This window comes from Cyprinodon variegatus, unplaced genomic scaffold (assembly GCF_000732505.1).
Source record: "Cyprinodon variegatus isolate N-32 unplaced genomic scaffold, C_variegatus-1.0 Scaffold972, whole genome shotgun sequence".
Taxonomy (NCBI): Eukaryota; Metazoa; Chordata; class Actinopteri; order Cyprinodontiformes; family Cyprinodontidae; genus Cyprinodon; species Cyprinodon variegatus.
The window spans coordinates 273,379-293,041 of NW_015151425.1; the positions used below are offsets into that span (position 1 = coordinate 273,379).

The 19,663-nt window shown below is 36.1% G+C and overlaps 1 protein-coding gene across 1 annotated transcript in view; it reads right to left on the minus strand.

Moving 5' to 3' along the window:
• The window catches only part of oca2 (oculocutaneous albinism II), a 57,371-nt gene that overhangs the window by 36,887 nt on the left and 821 nt on the right, over positions 1–19,663 (minus strand). Inside the window, exons 2-12 of the mRNA XM_015398917.1 lie at positions 18,342–18,533; positions 18,155–18,212; positions 17,804–17,876; positions 17,440–17,597; positions 17,267–17,349; positions 14,550–14,703; positions 8,146–8,217; positions 6,166–6,231; positions 5,772–5,828; positions 1,770–1,894; positions 1,341–1,479 (exon numbers count right to left, since the gene is read on the minus strand). Coding sequence (XP_015254403.1) covers positions 1,341–1,479; positions 1,770–1,894; positions 5,772–5,828; positions 6,166–6,231; positions 8,146–8,217; positions 14,550–14,703; positions 17,267–17,349; positions 17,440–17,597; positions 17,804–17,876; positions 18,155–18,212; positions 18,342–18,523 — 1,167 coding nt within the window. The 5' untranslated portion in view covers positions 18,524–18,533. The remainder of the gene's footprint in view (positions 1–1,340; positions 1,480–1,769; positions 1,895–5,771; positions 5,829–6,165; positions 6,232–8,145; positions 8,218–14,549; positions 14,704–17,266; positions 17,350–17,439; positions 17,598–17,803; positions 17,877–18,154; positions 18,213–18,341; positions 18,534–19,663) is intronic.

Genomic DNA, 19,663 nt, shown 5'->3' on the forward strand with positions numbered 1-19,663 from the left:
ATGGATGGATGGATGGATGGATGGATGGATGGATGGATGGATGGATGGACGGATGGACGGATGGATGGATGGATGGAAATGGTAGTTTGGTACCAGCTTACAATATGGCTTCACTTATTGATGGCTTATAAACAGTTTATAAAAATATATTCATTTATAGGTAAACATTTTATGACTCATTCATAAGTGTTTATTTCAATGTTTGCAAATGTTTACTATGCTTTTAATGCAGTAAGTCAGTCTCAAATTTTAATTTAAGTAAAGAAGCTACTGTAGATTGAATATATATATATATATATATATATAAAACTTAGACTCGTTATTTGGCAGGAATTATTGTTTTGTCTCATGCTCATCCTTAATTGATGTATAATAAACACTTGTGAATGAGTTATAATGGGTTTACATATTAATCCATAACACATGTATAAACTATTTAATAGACAGCAATTATGGGAGTGTGGTCAGAAAATTTAGATTTCTCTTATTTCATATCTTGATTTATGGTATTCACTGAAAAAAGGTTTTCACTTAGTTTGTTTTACCTGCAAGGCCACACAATCCCTGAGTGAAAATCTTAAAATAACCCACCATAGGAAAAGAAATAGGTTAGAAAATAGAGCAACTAAAACAAGCTTTTTTCAGAAATTTTTTCCACAACACTTCAAACATATTAAGCCATTCCTGCCAAGAAAAGCAATCAAATCTCAAGCCTGATATTCTTATAAGTACAATGGTCAACATAAAACGATAACAGTTATATTGATCATCTAATTGAAGTTAAAGATTTGATAATTTTTCAAACCAGGAACAAAATGGTTAAATAATGGAAAAAATAACATTAGGACATTACTGCCTATCAGTGTGTAAAAACGTTTTACTGCAACTGCATATCGAATTTGTGACCATAAAGTTCCTTATTTTCAATTGGCTGCCAACAGAACTATAATTGGGAGTGGTGGTCTAGTGGTTAGGGCATAGAGCTTGAAAACCTCACTTCCTCTTCCATGCTTATTCAGTTTAGCTTTCTGCCTTCCAATCTGATTGGCACGTCTGTCTGCTCATCTTTATGAAGACTGTGCTTTAGTTTGGCTCAACCCACCTGTGCCTTGACCAGCCTTCAGAATGACAAGGACTAATTTACTGCTTTATGGATACGTCATTCTTTAACCCTAAACCATCTGCACAGATAAATCAGCAATTTCCATTTAACCATCACACACATAACGCACAATGTAAGTGCTCTTAGGGTGTTCAGTTTATGTGTCAGATTACACTGAGCTGAGCTGTTTGGGCGCTTCACTGTGTGTTTAAGCTTAGAGAGCTGTGAAAGTGCCTACTTCTCTGCGCAGGCCCTGGTTTGATACTATAATCACATTGGGTGGATCTCCGACAGCTGTGGCGGCCCCTCCGATGTTGGTGAAGATTACTTCTGCAATCAGGACATGTCTGGGGTCTAGATTAAGCACCTCACACAACCTGCAAAATCACACAGAGGCAGAATAGTCCTTGATTACATTACATAGGCTAAGGGACAGGAATACAGGGATTTAAAAAGGACATTTGAAGATGAAAGCATAACTCCTAAATATCCACACTATTGCAAAGCTGATAACGAGCTAGGACATGGATATTTGTGCTGAATTGTAGATTGAGCTCAGTTGACCATCCTAAGAATTGGGGCAGCCAGCATGTATTCAAAACAAACCAGTTCAAACATGAGGGAGGGAGGGACGGAGGATCCTTTTTTACTTGTTTCTATGCTCTACCTTATGGTGACAGGGGTGAAAAGCATCATAGTGGTGACGTTATCCAGGAAAGCAGATAGGATTGCAGCAATCAGACACAGGATGATGATCATAGGCCACACCCTTCCTCTAGATAACTGGTAGGCCTACCAAGGAAAAGAAAATATCAAGAATAAGACAAGAATAAAGCAATAAGTGAAGTCATTCAGGATGACTGGATGAATCTAGGATTGTTCCTTGTTTAGTTTAGTTTAGTTTTATTAGGATCCCCATTAGCTGCCAAATAAATGGTCACTAATCTTCCTGGGGTCCTCACATAAAGAAATTACATTACATTATGAACAAACCATTAAAAAATTGCACAAGTTGCACATTAGGAAATAATAGGAACATGAAAAAGAGTAGAAATATACAACATATATACACAGGTCAGTTCATCATATCATCTGCAGTAGTTCTGAAGACAGTATCTTTTTGAAGCTTGTTCTGTTCTGGACTCTTCGCGTGGTTATTGGCAGTTGGTTCCAGTGATATATGGCTCTATAACACACTGTGAATTTTAGATAGTTTGTTCTGGGTCGAGGGAGTTTAATGTCTCCACCTAGTGCCCGCCTTGTTAAATAATTATAACTTTTTTCAAGAAGGACTAAACCTTGTTATAGTAAATATGTTTCTAAGATGAAAAAATCACAATGAAGAGAAAGTACAAAAAACATAGTTACATTAAAAACTTTCTTAATTCACAATTACAACTATAACCATTTGAATTCATGTGTGGTTTGTGTGTTAATTTGACCTTATGGATGAGGGGGAAGCTATTATGTTGTGCCGTGTCGGCTTTTGTTGAGGAAAAAAAATTTTATGAATTAAGTTTAAAAAGACAAATTAACTAAAAAACACAAACAAATAGCACAAGTTGGTATATGTGAATGTTACAACCAATGTAATGTGATGTTTTAAAAGATTTCTAAAAAAAAAAAAGAAAAGAAAAAAAAAGCATGATGGGGAAATAAATTTTTTGATACATTAACTAAATAAAAAAACATTTTAAGGTTGCAGACCCCCCACGATCTAGCAGAAGAACTCTGAATCAATACAGCAAAAGATAAACATGCAGCATCTTCATCTTTAAATCACTGTTAAGCTCAAATAGTAAAGAAAAATTTCAACATGGGACATTTATTCAGTATTATAAATGTATTAGGTTAAAACTGTCAATGTTGAATAGCAATATATTTGGTTGCTTTTTAAATGAGTCTGGACATTGAGTACAGCATAAAAATAAAAAAAATGAAAGCTTGTTCTACAGGTGAGGTGTAAGAGTCTAGAAATCAATACTCTCTCGTTATAGATCTATATCTTATAGCTGATTTTTAGGACTATGAGAGGACTTTGGTTTAAGACCCTGAGGTGAAATAAGTCCATTCAACTATTCAATAAAGCAGAAATGTGCTGGTTCCTATTTTTTTTTTTCCTTTTTTTTTTTTGCCATAATCTATGCAGATGATGTGATCATCTCAATAGTAAAACTACAGAAGTTGAAAGAGTGAATAGAAGGGGTCCGTAATCCTTTTGTCACGGTTGGGTGGAGGTTTGACAGTCCCCAAATGCAGACACAAAGCTGAAGTGGTTTTGAAGATTTGATTAAAAAAACATGTAACAGAAGCAAAAATCCACATAAAATAAATCTACAAAAATCCCACAATACTGAAAACCAGGAATACTCACAACAAGGGGGAAAAGAAAAAACAACAAACTAGCAAAGAGTGACTGAACAGGAGGAGAATAAATGGGAGAGACAACAAAGACCAGGCTAATTAGCAGATTGGGAGCAGGTGTGAACAGAGGAGGCAAGAAGGGAGCTAGGGAAAAGGAGACTGACACAACAGGGCAAAAAAATAAATATCTAAGAACTCAAATACAATCAAAAGTAACTAGAATACAAGAATAGAAATAAGACCAATGAAAACTCAGAGACAAAACTTGTACAGAACCAAAACCATGACACCTTTAGGAAGCTTAAAGTTCTGGTACATCTATGATGCGTTTCAAGATGCCTACAAGTAGCAAATAATGTATAATAATAACAACTATAATAATAACAGCTTAATATTAACTATAATAATAACTTATTTAGAGCTTTTATGGCACTAGTGGCTTGTTTTTCTGACAGTAGGCCAACAGGAAAGGGGGCACGAGAGAAGGGGGAGAGACATGTGGCAAAAGGAACGCAGGCTGGATTCGAACCCTGGTCAGCAACATCGAGGACCAAGGCCTCCTTGCTAACCACTGCACCACCTACATGCCCCCTCATGGATTTCATGCTTAAAATTTAATTAGTGGAAAACATGAAGGCATCAGTTTTGTCGCAGTTTAGTTCACAGCAAGGGCGTAGGTTTGATTTCAACTTTGGTAGGGACACTATTGGTCTGATGTAATTGGTCCTATGCAAAATTTTTCATGCTCTGTTTTTTATGCTTGACATGAAAATCAGGGTGTATTTTGTTTAAAGAGTTAAGCAACATTTCTTGCTACATTTGTGAAAAATGTATAAGCACTACACACACTAGATTCTTTTTATCAATGTTTGAAGCGTCATCGGCTCTGATGAATGAGGAATTATAACTTTTTCCACTTTGAAAAGGTTTGCATTTGAAATTACCAGCAACTACAGAAAGTAAATCTGTGCCTATTTAAAAAAATATAGTCTAAATATGTCTGTTATATGTGTATTTATCCTGTTTTTCTTTTGAAGATATACAATTGTGCAGAGGTAAAACCCACATTTATCTTTTAAATATTCTCTCTCTATCATGAAACAAAGCAAAATAATAGATTCAAGGGACACCAAATTAATTTATTGTATAGTTACTCTATTTAACCCATATCATGTATTTTATCTTGGGCTGAAACAATTCATTGGAATAATCGATTATTGAAATGTCAACAAATTTAGTAATCGATTAATCGTTAACTGGTATATAGAGACTCTAAAACATGTCTTTAGCTCACTGAGCGACCCACTTAGAGTAGGAATTACACCAATTCCATTACAATACCATTGTAAAAAAATATATAAACAAAAATGTTTTCGTCTATCAATATTCTCCATCCCCTCTGCTGCTGCAACAAAGCTGTATTGTAAATTATAAACATGTTATTCACATCTAATTGTTGGTAGGGTCAAGTGGGTCGGTCCGAAATTTTGGTAAGGACATGTCCCTATGGTCCCTATGCAAAACTACGCCCATGGTTCACAGGTGTTAAACTCCAGTCCAAGTTTCAATATCCTGTAATCTGATCAGTCTTTATGGCAACAAAACCTCAAATAAGACCTATAATAAGATGTTTACCAGGACTGTAGAGCTGAGGTGAATGAAGAAGTAATTCAGTCATTTCATTCTTTTTTTAGCTTTAGGGCTACATTTAAAGTTGTGGGACACTGCTCTTTGAGGCATGGATTTTGACACCCCCCAGTTCAAGTATATCATTTTTTCAATAGCATTATGGTTAAAGGAAACAATATCTTAACATTTTAAAGTTGTGCTGTAAAGGCATTTCAACTTATAGCTTGTAGGTGCGTACCATATCTCACAGTTTTATATATGTATAGCTTATGTATCCATCAGTGTGTTAAAAATATACATAAGCATGTTTTCATTTAAAGGGAAAAGATGTACAGACCAACTTAGCAATTTAATTTAAATTTTTTTTTTGGGTTCATATTCACTAGTCACATGATATCCTGATAGCTTCTTGCTCTGTAGAATCAGAAAATCAATCCTTCTCACACCATGAAGTAAATTGAATCATTGAAATATAAACTCAAAATGCTATGAAAAAAAATCAACAATTAAACTAATTTAACCTATAGTATTTCAGGGGTTTTGCAGTTAAATTAACAGGGTATAAATCCTTTAAATAATACAAAACTACATTTTCAAAGCATTGATTTTCCCGAATGCCAGCAGCATTATATTCATTAACAATATAAACCTACTTATAATTATTCAATGAACTCACCTTCACTGCACAGTAATCAAAGAAGCCAGTCTCTGAAAAAATGGCAACCAGCACCATCTGTGAAGACGAAGGTCACATTGAAAAAAAAATCTAAATGAAAACACATGTCACCTTTATTTATTTTTTATGTTGTCACTGCTGTTGATCAAATGAAGCAAACTTAAAATGTAGATGTCAACATATACAGTATGGTAACACACATGCCAGCAGCAGAGGAAACACTTTAGCATGAATTGTGTGGTAGCAAAAATGGATTTCATTTAAATTAAATCCCAATTATTCTAAAAGAATGGAAGTAATTTCTTAACTCAGATGCGTTAAGGGGGACATTTTCCAAAGTCTCACAAAAACTCCTTTTTTATGTAAAAAAAAAAACATGTGAGGAGCATCTCACCATGCCAAACAGAAGAGCCAGTGTCTCATAGTCGATCCACTCCACCACGGTAACCAGACTGGGTCTCTGTGAAAGACGAACGCACTAAAGATTATTAAGTCCTATCAAAACATTTTCCTGAGAGAAAAAAAGCAAAACTTTTTAATCAATGTTGCACCGATATCATAATCGGCCGGGGCCCTGATTCAGCACTAAAATGGTGGTATCAGTATCGGTGAGTACCAGCAAATAGGGTATCGATACCATTTCGAGAGCCAAAAGTTTATTCAAGTATTGTCACCCATTCCAGGTAGGCAACAAAAAGTTCTACTGGATTCACTTTGTATTTGTCTTTTTCCTGCTTCACAAAGGTAGGCAGCAGCGTGACAAAGCCATGATGGCAATTATTTAACATCCAAGTAGTATGCAGTTCTTCATATATACACACACACATTAATTTGTAACAGATGGTATCGGCCGATACTGCACAGCCAGGTATCAGGTGTCGGGATCCGGGCCAAAAAATGGCACCGCCGCAACACAAATTTTAACAAATCAGCATCAGATATGTCAATAAATATCACACAATTTCCTATAGCAGGAGTGTTCTGGCACAACGGTATGGGTGCTTAATTAATGAGAAACTTATTTGGTTGCTTTTGTTTTGTTATGTAGACGACATTCAATTGCTCTGTCCTAAGTGCATGAGCACACCCTAATACAATAAGATGAATCAATTAGAAAGGTCAGGCTCCTTTTGTTTGGAACCAGTTCAGGCTTTCATTTTGCAACGGTGCAGACAAAGCATCTGCATGGAAGAGTAATGTAATTGGTTAATTGCTGCAACATATCTGTGGCAGTTCTGCTGGTTCTATATCACTGTAACATACTGTAAGCATATATATGGAATTTCTATGGAATGAAGAAATTCTATGGAAGCCTTAGTTTGTAGCTAGCTTGCAAAGACATATAAACAATGCAAGGATGGGGGGTATTGAAGCTTAAGGAAAAATGCAGAAATTGAATGTGGTCACATTTAAATTCCGCTGCTTTGGATGTCATCAGCCCATTATATGGCTGTGATTAGCGGTTCTCAGTCCCATAGAATGGCTTCAGATTGTGTCTCCTACCTAATAGTGGGATCAGTAGGTTGTTATCACCAGATTAATCCTAACGCTGAGGTCATTTTTGTTTGCTACCCACGTCATTGACTGAGGTGCATTTCAGTACTTTGAACATAATAATAGTAGTTCTTCATCTATTGTATATGAATTGATCTGCATGTCACTCATATCAAAAAAGCATAAACAAAAAATCTCATATCCCATCAATTGAGTTCTTTTAAACACCACATTAAATTGATATTACTGAGACTTTTGGAATACATTCGAATTAAAGCTTTAAAATGCAGATTTAAAAAAAGTTAATATATTGTAAATAAAGTAGATTAGAAGTATAAAGTAGGAAAATTGTAAATAATAATGCTATCTATAATAGGTTGCATATTATTAGCAATAGGAAACCTATGGTAGAGAAGGCACAATCTGAAGCCTTTATTTGAGACTGATAAATGCTAATAACACTCATTTAATGGTTGATCACATCTGAAATGGGTGTAAAGTTTTAGATCATGATAGAAAAACACATTTTATCTCAGATTGACTTCTAAATAAAATGTTGTTTTCATAACTTAGATAATTAGGACATATGTTCCTCATTAAATTTCAGCTGTAATAGGGAATAGGGGAAATAAAGTATACCGTAAAGTTGTTTAAAATAATATCATTTAAACAATGAAAGCTTTTGCTCCTTTGTTTAAGGATGATATATTATTTGTTTAGTTTTAAAACCACATTACAAAAGTTTACCCCAGCGGACAATATGTCATGTGAGGTAAAAACGGTAATGATTGTTGTATAATTATTTGGCACCAATCAGATTTTAACCTTAACAGGTTTTAGGTCGTACTACCTTAACAGATGAGAAAATGAAGACACTTACATTACCAATGATGGCCAACGCCGCTATGGCTGCTAAGGATCCCAACATGGCTGCCAGAGTGCGATGCACAATCTGAAAATTGGAAACATCCACAACTTAACGCTGGTTTTTGAACTTCAAACATTGTGAACAGTTTACCAATGGGAACATATTTTAATAAGTGGCCATGCACCATCTCTGCCTAAAAATGTTGCCTAAAAATGTTGTTTGCTCAAATGAAATTTGGTTCATTGGTTGACATAAAAAAATATAGCCTACAACCTCCTATTGCTTATTTTCCAGAATATATTGCAGTCAATGGGGGTTAAGCATCTCCTTTATGTTATGAACATTTTAAAGTACGAAATGACAAATTCAATTTTCTGATATTGGAAGTGAAGTTTTCATGACATTTTATTTTCTTAGGATTTTGCTAGATCACATGTTGACTTTAAATTTATATTGAAAACAACCTAATAGGTTTTATTAATGAGATTAAAACACTGTTTGTAATAGGATTTAAGATCTATATTTAGATATGAGATGTATAATTAGATTTAGATTTAACATTAAAACAGACACATGTTTGGATGGAGATTTAACATTGAAATTAAAGATATATATATATATATTTAGATCTCGAACATATATTTAGATTTAACATTTAGATTAAAGATTTGAAATATATATATATATATATATATATATATAGATAGATCTAAGATGTTTATTTAGATTTAAGATTTAAATTTAAGATTTAGTTTACAGATATTGATTTAAATAAAAATATAAAATTTACATACAGATATAACATTCATATATAGATATTGGATGTAGAAATAAATTTATAATATATAATATATAATATACTATTTAGATATAGGTTTTAAAATGTTATATTGGGTTGAAGAGAGTGTGGCAATTTAAAGAAATTTGACAACTGAACCAAAAGAACACACACTAAATTTACACAACATCATATAAGCCTATTTTTTTTTACAAGATTATATTTGTATACCTTTGACATCAAACCAGTCATCACTAACAAAATGTCTAAGCTATTTGACTTAAATACTGTGTTTGAGCAACTGGTCACAGTGAAGAAAAAACAGGAGATATAACCCAGATAAAATGGAAACAGTTTTAGTACTTATTAAACATTTAGATCAGTAAATATTGTAAATTTATAGCATTTATGGTTGCATGTACCAACAGTAAATATGGTCAAAATATTGCTGGCTTCTAGTAGGGGATTTTTTATTGGTTTGGCTGACAGTGTGTTTGTAAATCCTGCTACTGAAGTATTTTATGTTTTTTTATTCTTACTGTGATATAATTTATATTGTATACGGTAGGTTAATATTTATGTCTTCCTGCTGGCAATATTCCCTGTGACCCATTTGTCTTTACTTTATCTGTTTCAATTTCCCCACATGCATATTGCATCTCAGTGTTTCAGACATCCTCAGTAAAGGAACCAATTTACTTCAGGAGCATTAAGTTCACACCAAGTAAATCCTGATCATTATCAGGCTGTAATAGAAGTCAGTTAGTTTTTGAACATCAAGGACAAACAGAAACAGAATATTGCTTTTCAAAGTCATCTAGCTTGAACAGGTTCTATCAAGACAGCCAATGAAGCAGAATACATCAAATGATTAAGCATGTGGATGGTAAAGAATGGCTGCAAAGTAGTAAGCTAAATGATCTCTTTATTTCAATGCTGATATAATCCTCATTATTTTTTTCAAAGAGGAAAGATCTGTCGCTTTTAGATATTAAAAGATTAACAGCATATATTAGCTTGTTTTGTACAGCAAAACTGTCGTCCATTTCTGTCTTTTTTTGGTTTTTTACATGTTTTTATATATTGTTTGAACCCTTATGAAGTTTTATTACAAACATACAGTCATATAAAAAAGTTTGGGGACCCCTATTAATCTTCATTATTTTTATTTCTAAGTATTTGGGGGCTTGCAGCACATATTTCAGTTTGATATCTAATAACTGACGGACACGGTAATGTTTATCTATTGAATTGAAGTTTATTGGACTAAAAGAAAATGTGCAATATGCATTAAAACAAAGCTTGACAGGTGCAAAACTTTGGGTACCCTAATCATTTTATTGGTTTGAATACCCTTAACTACTTTTCACTGACTTACTGAAGTACAAAATTGGTTTGGTAACTTCATTAAGATTTAAACTTCATAGCCAGGTGTATCCAATCATGATAACATGTATTTAAGGTGGCCAGTTGCAAGTTGTTCTTCTGTTTGAATCTCCAATGAAGATTCATCATGGGCGCCTCAAAAAAAAAACTCTCAAATGATCCGAAAACAAACATTGTTCAACATAGTCGTTCTGGGGAAGGATACAAAAAGTTGTTAAAGAGATTTAAACTGTCAGTTTCCATTGTGAGGAACATTGTAAGGAAATGGAAGACCACATGGACAGTTCTTAATAAGCCCAGACGTTGCAGGCCAAGAAACATATCAGAGAGGCAGAGAAGAGGAATGGTGAGAATGGTCAAGGAGAACCCACAGACCAGCTCCAACCCACAGACCAGCTCCAACCCACAGACCACCTCCAACCCACAGACTACCTGCAAAGACCTGAAGCATCATCTTGCTCTTACAGAAGCCTTTTCTGCAAGCACGCCACAAACAGAATCGCTGAGGTATGCAAAAGGACATTTGGACAAGCCAGCTTCATTATGGAATAAGGTCCTGTGGACTGATGAAACAAAGATTGAGTTGTTTGGTCACAAAAAAGGCGTTATGCATGGCTGCAAAAAAATAGCGTTCCAAGAAAAACACTTGCTACCCACTGTAAAATTAGGGGGAGGTTCAATCATGCTTTAAGGCTGCGTTGCCAAAGCTGGCACTGGGAATCTTGTTAAAGTTTATGGTCGCATGGATTCCATTCAATATCAGCAGATTATTGAGAATAATGTTAAAGAATCAGTTATGAAGTTGAAGTTACCCTAAGGATGGATATTTCAGCAGGACAATGATCCAAAACACCACTAATCTACTCAGGCATTCATGCAGAGGAACAATTCCAATGTTCTGGAATGGCCATCCCAATCCCCAGACCTGAATATCATTGAACATCTGTGGGATGATGTGAAGCAGGCTGTCCATGCTCAGCGACCATCAAACTTAACTTAACTGGAATTGTTTTACAAAGAAGAATGGTGAGAAATCTCTTCATCCATGATCCAGGAACTCATTCAAAGCTTCAGGAAGCCACTTGAGGCTGTTGTTTTTGCAAAAAAGAGGAGATACTAAATATTAATGTCTCTTTTTGTGCTGAGGTGCCCATATTTTTACACCTTTCAAATTTAGTTTTAATGCATAATACACATTTTCTGTTAGTCCAATAAACCTCAATTCAATACTGAAATATTACCGTATCCATCAGTTATTGGATATATCAAACTGAAATAGTTGTTGCAAACACCCAAATATTTAGAAATAAAAACAATGAAGATTAATAGGAGTGCCCAAACTTTGTCATTATATATATATATATATATATATATATATATATATATATATATATATATATATATATATATATTCCTTGTAGAATAATTTCAGCAAACTTAATGCAATAATGAATCTTTTAACTGTAGAAGTGTGCCACCTTATCAAATGAAGAGAAAGCATTTTTTATTAAAATTAATATAGCACAGGCGAATGGCACAGAACATTCATATTACTCTCATTAGAAATCTAAATTATCTTAACCATAATATCCATAGTCTTTAATCAATCTAGGCTATATTATTGATAATAATCTGTAGACTGTCTGAAATAGATCAGTTGAAATAATAAGCGAGGAGAAGAAGAACAAAGGCTCCTCTCTTTGTCTTGTCAGGTAAGATAAAATGGAAATTGGGCTCTTTAAATTGGCCTTCTATGAAAGTTTCCATGGAGAACCCAGTTAGTATCCAATCTAGGATACTGTATTTGTTCTGACATAACAATGTACTGAATGATAAAACATATAAGCTCTGTCTCATTACGAAGTTTGTGACCGGTCCTCTTCAGGCAATGGAAAAAAGCTAATTCTTTAGTCTTAGACAAACTGATACAGATTATACAGGCAAAGCTTGATCAAATCCGACAGCCATCGGCACTAAAGAAAGAAAGAAATGATACCAAAGACTTTCAACGATAGCCTCTGACAGTGAAAGTGACATTAGCACCGATGGCATCTGTGCAGTCCATAACTTTGTTGTCACCTTTCAAGATGTTCTTTTCCTGGAACAGCTGGGTGAGTTTATGTCTCATCAGGATCAGAGAGATCAGCTTTTTTAATTACTTCTAATTGCGGATGGGCAATGAAGACGAATAACTTATGCGTACCTGTGGAACTCTAAGGGTCAGATCTGCTAAGATCTGAAGTAAAAAAAGCTGAATTGCTTGTGCAATCAATGGGTGCATTGCAGGTGACCTAAGGCTACGTTCACACTGCAGGCCTTGATGCTCAATTCTGATTTTTTTTTTTGTGAAATCCATTTTTTTAGAGTTGCAGTTCACATTTCCAAATATATGCCACTTGTATGCACTCTCCTGTGTGAACTCCAGTCATACAACGCAAGTGTTCAGCATGCGCACTAGAGGACGCAATGACATCACAGGCCTTAGTTGTTGTTTTTCTTGCCGCTTCTTCATAGCAAGACCCAGAATAGTGACCTTTGTCTGTATTAATGGTGTTCAGGTCGGGTGAATGCGACCTGTGTGTGAACGGCCAGGTCGCATTTGTCAGATCTGTATCGAAGTCAGGAACACATAGCCAAATGGCATGGGTCACATTGGAAAAAATCGGATCTGTGTTGTTCAGGCAGCCATGAAAAGATCAGATAAAGGTCGCATATGGGCCAAAAAATCGGATTTGGGTCACTTCAGGCTGCAGTGTGAACGTTGAAAGTTGAAAACAAGGGAATGAGGATTTTGCATGTGTTACTGGCTGTCACTGTGATTTGGTTTATTTTGAACATTCCAAAAGCATTTGCTATTTGCAGCAGCACTGCACACAGATGGAAGGTATGGTCAGTATATGGTATATATCAGTATATTGTAAAAATGGTTAATAACTTGTACTTATATCACTTTTTTTTTCAAATCAGGAGACTTGAACAAAACACATTACACTACATTCATTCATTTATCCATGCAAGCACACACTCACACAATGAGAATGGCAAACTACATTGTAGCACCAGCCACCCTGGCAGCCACTGACTGCAGCAAGGCTGCCGTACACTGGCGCCACAGGGCCCACTGACCACTATCAGTAGGCAATGATGGTGAAGTGTCTTGCCCAAGGACAAAACAACACTGAAACTCCTGCATCCAACTGTCGCCCCTTGTATAAGGAATAGATGCAGGCAGGGCATGACAGAAAAGACCTCTGTTTGGGTGAAATGAAATTAATAAACAAAATACGTATTAATAAACAAAATACACATGACTTTGATACACATGCATGGCTGAGTAGTTCTGACATCTGGATTTTCCAAAAATCCAAACCAATCAAGGCCATTTTCTTTTCTTTTATTAAAGACAATCTTAGATATTTTATTTTATTAATTATTAATAAAATATTATTATTATATTATTATATTAATTAAGTTTACACCAAGCAGGTGTAAACGTAATAAATAATGGCCTTTCAGCTCATACTACAGCAGATTTTACTGTAATAGCGTATTGAAATTTATGTTCAATTAGTTGGTTTATTTTAAAAGTGCACATATAGTTAATTTGTAATAAACAACAATAATAAAGGATATTTCCTTACTATTATATCATAAATTAAAAAAAAGCATAGTAGACATTGCTCTGCAATGAATGCCACTCTGTTTTGTGCTGTACACTTATTTTGCGAAAGGCATAGAAAATACCTCCCACTGTGAAGAAGACATTTCCTTGGTAAAACGCTTGTGAATTGAGTAGACTGTGAACAAGCTTTCTGATCTATAAAGCATGGAGGAGATATTTTTATTTCCCATAAGGCTTATGATGTAATCTTAAAAAACTGCTTTATCTGAAACTGCTTATACATAGATTTATATATGAATCTATAGGTATTTTTCCAGTGACTAAATACCATTTATCCAAATGCCTGAAAAGCTTAAGCGGTGCAGGAACATCATGTAAGCAGTGCAGGTGTATTCAGCACATCATTAGTTGAATTAAGATAACAGAAAGAACAATCAGTTATGCCCAATCTGCACATGAAGAACAGCAGGTGTCCCAGCAGACAAGGCCTCATAAGACCACAGGTGTCTTGCTACAGGTTCTGTGGTTTATTTTTTTGTGTTGTAAATGCTTTATGATGACATTTTACAAACTGCGCCGCAGACAGTGGATGAAAACCTGTTCATCACTGCAGCATAGCAGGCCATTTACCTCAAAGATGATGAGAACGTAGACCCCGGCCAGGATGATTCCAGCAATAGCCACCTGCGTCTCCTTCGTAACATAGAGCGATTGGTGGGTCATGGACAGAGGCACAACGCCATTATCCTGCAGGAAGGCCTGAATTGTGATGACGATGGGGTCACTGACAAATGAAACAGCACAAGATGATGGGGGATTAGTTTCTTTCATTGTATTCTTTCAGAACTGGGGCTGCAGGTTGTTTTTCAGTGGGATGCAATGTTATGAGCAAATATGCAGCAACTTGAATAATGTCAGTTTGTGATCATGTTTAAACATCACCTCTGCAAACAGAGAAAGGGTCTATTTTATTAGGTCTGAATTCAAATGTTAAAACTTAGTGCTTTGCGAATAAAAATTTTTTTTCCTGGATTTTAATAGTCTATCAAAAGGTTACACATAATTGTCCCGTGAAAAAGTGTTAAATCATTAGCACAATTTTTCTCAAAAATCTCAATAATTGGTATTTCTACTCAAGGTATCTCTATCTTACAGGTTTAATGGCTACAGTTCCTGCCCATTTTTCTTCTTCTATAGAACATTTTAAGCTCTGAAACACTGAATAAAGTTTTTTGCGCGCCTTTAAAGAAAGTTTATTTCAGAGATTGAGAACTACATTCATCTTCCCATCAGTTCAGACCAGCTTACAAGGTGTCAGGGCCAGATCAGTTCTGTGGGATTCTGCAGAACCTTTACAAACTTAGCCTGCTGCAGAAAAGGTTTCAGTGTTGTGGACAACATCTCGCCTTGTTAAAGTCAAAAAAAAAAATTCTTCAATCACTTCTCAATAGTGATGAACCTCTTACCCAAACATCAAGATGAAGGTCCTTTAAAGATTTCATTTGACTTGCCTACATACAAGCAACTATTGGGACTCCTTTCAGTTTGCATAAAGCCACAGAGTTTGCTGAAAATGCCATTATACTCCTTCTTCAACAAACCCACTGTCATTTAGAGAAGGCAGACAGCACCGTGATGATAATTTCTTTGATTTCTCCAGTGCATTTAATACTTTTCAGTCTGATTTACACACTTTGGCAAGAACTATAGAGGTCTTAGTTAAAGGCATCAACAATCACCTGTCAAACAGACCACGGTAGTCAGTAACACTGGAGCACCACAGAGGACAGTACTCTCACTATTCCTTTTTACTATGTACCAGACAGAGTCCTGTCATTTGCAGAAATTCTCAGATGACTCTGCAGTCATTGGGTGCATCAGAGATGGACAAGTAGCTGAATACAGGGAGCTGGTGAACCGCTTTGCTAAATAGAATTAAAACAATACTCTTTGATGTGAATAAAAAAGGGGATACAATTGCATATTTGAAGACGAACAAAAATTTAAGTGGACGAGAATGAATATCCTGCTGTTGATTTGGACAATCGACTGTGAAGTTGTCCTCAGAAAGGGACAGAGCAGACATTACTTCTTAAGAAAGCTTCTGTACTTTTGTTATTTCAGCAAGATGCTGCTTAAGTTATCCATCCATCCATTTTCTCCCACTTAGTCCTGTCAGGGTCGTGGTGGAGCTGGTGCCTAACTCTGGCAGGCGAGAGGCGAGGTACACCCTGGACATGTTGCTTGTCTTTACCCCCAGACGTCATTATCTTTATTTGATTTTAAGAGGAAAGTAAGAAAACATTCTATCCATTTATATATCTGACCAGAAAACTGTCACCTAAATTCTTGTTCATTCTGTCATCTTAATGGCTTGTTGCAAATTGATGCTCGCTTTTTTCATGATCTTGGTGCTGATAACTGATCTGATTACTCATTTCATTTACCTGCTTAGCTCCGCCCAGTTTCTCATTACCGTTCATCTGTTCCACCTGCTCTAGCCTCTACTTAACCAGCCCTCAACCAGTTATCAGTGCCAAATTATTCGACTCTGTGGCTGGTGTGCTCTAGCATACCCAAGTGTTTCTAAATGCCTGATCCTGACCTGTTCTGCCTCTGGACCTCTGAGCCTGACCTGTCTTTGGACTTCTGCTGGATTTCTGCCTGTGTACCAAACCTGGAACCGATTCGTGACTCCGTCCTGCGTTTCTCTTCGGTACCTCTTTGGATCTCTGATCTACTGGCTCTAAATCCTGGGCACGTTCTCGACACCAGCTTTTGCTTCGTCCTGTGGATTATCCTACCTTCCTTAGTCTGCTCATCTCTGATCTCTTGCCTGTCCTTCAACCTCTGGGACTTTAACGTCTGGGACTTTCTGGGCGGCTCCCGCTGTGTCTTGTTGTCAGCCGATTGGCTGGATCCAACCTTGTCCTCTGGGGATGCACTGAACTATAAGACCAGAGGGTCCTGTCTTCCTCCCTGTTCACTCCAGATCCATTTCTAAATCAATATTTTCGAGAAATCTGTCTGTCTCAAAAACTGGTTCCTCTTGTTCTAAGCCGTGTCAGATTACGGTAGGTTAATGGCTTCATCATTGTAGGTTTGCAGTTGTGGCATATTCTTCATTGTAAGATAATGGGTTGAATCTAGCTCTTCAAGGTGTTCAAAACTTGGAACGGTGTTCAAGTTATTCAAGCAAAGTTATAACTTGGCTCTCCGTGATTTGTCTTCTGTGTTCCTCTTCATGCACAAGGGTTCCAAAACATCTTGGTTTGTGACCCCAAAAAATACCATTCTGAAAAACAAAAAGGAGTAGAAAAACAATCTACCCCTACTCCTTATATTACCTGCTGAGCATCTCAAAGGTTCTTGTTGACACTATCTGGTCACTTCGCTCAGAGTGAAGGGGAATGGTCCAGTTATAAGTCACCTAGTAACATACGGCAGAATTAAAATTATTATTATTTCCTTTAATCATGATGATTCATTTATACTGATATGTTTTCATAAACACTCTCACCTGCTGAGTCCTCCTCCTCCTCTGTCCCGGCTGTTCAGCCTGCTCCACCTGGATCAGGATGAACTCCTGGTTCGTGGGGTCCATGGCCCTTCCTGCAAAGGGCCCCGCAACTTGTAACTTAAGCAAGGCATTATCACGAAAGTCTGTCACATTCATGGCTGTGAGATGAAAACAGTCAAGAGAAAAATGTGGACTATTGGAGTATTAGACTTTGCAGATTTTTCTTTTTTTTTTTTCTAAAATTAGAGCATCCACCATGAAGGTGTGCCCTGTGCAATACATCTTCACAGCACTGTGACTTTAACAAAGCTCTGTTCTGTTTATGACAACCTGTGTAAAACAGCGCTGCACCAGTAAAGGATACAGAAGCTGTCTGTTGGAGAGACCGCCAGCATCCTCCAGGGGACGTCCCGATCTGGATACATACTGAAGAAGAGCTAAAGCCAGATACAAAAAAAAACACATCTCATTATAAATCTTTTAATAAAAAAATGTATTTAAAGGTTTTGTTAAAACATTGCCTTAAGTCAAACAAATTGCCCCACAAAAAAAAAAACATTTCTTGGAAAAAATTATGAAGAATCTCTCAGTGATCAGAATTTAATCCACAAATTAAAACAGAATGGATAAAAATGTCGAATTTCTTAAATCATTGATATACATTTTTTTAGCATGTTGCCTTTTGCTTCTTAAAATGACCTTTTGAATTACTCACACTGCAGAGGACAACAATTGTAAACATTGCGACCACCTTGGAGACTTTGAGGCAGCATCTAAAGAGAGGACAGGGGTAGGACATATTACATCAGACTCTATCACTAAATTTGCTGATGTAATGTAATGATAACTTATCAAAGTACAGTGAAAAAATTGTGTCATCTTTTGTTTGGAGGGGGGCTTACTTGATAGTGTTGGTGAGTCTGAAGCTGCGATTGAGGTTCTCCAGGGTCTCGTACTTCTCTGAGGAGTTGGAGCGAGAAAGGCTGGCGACCTCGCTGCCCAGACGGTAACGCCTCTCAGTGTCCATGCAGAAGTTGTCCCACGGCTCCTCGGTTCCAACATAGCTGGGCTCATGTACGGTCATATAGGTAATACTGAAAGAGCAATAATCCCTGCCAGTCACTATGGCTCACCAAATGTTTTGTCTTAAAGCAAAGAAGAGGAAGGCTGGGATCAAAACTCCGAGGTAGATGGTAGCGTCTTGCTTTCGATTTTGTCCAGTCTGCCTACAAAGATGAGTTGTGAAACCATCTCTTCTTTATATCCTAAGACATTTGCTTTCAGATTTTGGTCTTGACTCAGCAGCACACCTTTCTTGTGTCTGCATATTATAAAAGGATTATTTCTGGTTCCCTTTCTTTTAATAACAGGATCACTGTTTTCCATTGAAGCATCTCTGAAAACTGTTCCTTAATTAAAGAATTTAAAGAGAATAATACCAAGTCAGTCCTCAAAGGAAATCTAATCATTACTTCAGATCTACCCAAGGAAATAGGATCCTCATAAAAAGGTGAAAACTATGCTCAGGAAAACAATTAAACAAAATATTGTACCTTTACTCTCTTTTTACTCACTGACATGTTTGTTGCTTTTTAGTTGAAATAACTTTATAAAATCTTTTGAAATCATTTCTGCTTCTTAAATACTTTGACATGATTTGTGGAAGAGAAAGAACAAGGAACAACAAGAACACAAGGAGACATGAACCAAGTGACAACAGTAGAGCTATGACCATAGACAGAGGTGTGACCATAGACTTTTGAATTGAAAAAGTTTCCTTGATGGGAAGTGAAACGTATTCAAACTCGGTAACAAAGTCCAGTGGTTTATTTTTTAACGTTTTTGGAATGACAATAGACTTATATACGTAGACGCCTCATTGGACGCTGTCTGCAGCGTCTGTCTACAGGGCAGCCATCTTTGATGGGATCACAGCTCAGACAGCTGCTGTCAGAATGAATAGGAGGCGCCTTAGATCTCATTTTAATCACACGAAAGACGAGTTAGAGATATTATTGCAATAATCTCTTACATGTCACAACCACTTAAAAGACCAAAACAAATTCTTAAATTACCTTTACATTAGATTACGGATATTTATTCAGATTAAAAACTATTTAAACTGAATGAAACTGGATGAGATATATGGTTATATGAAGTTATATATTTTGCAATTAAATTAATATAATAAACACAAAGTTTTATATTAATATATCATAAGGTC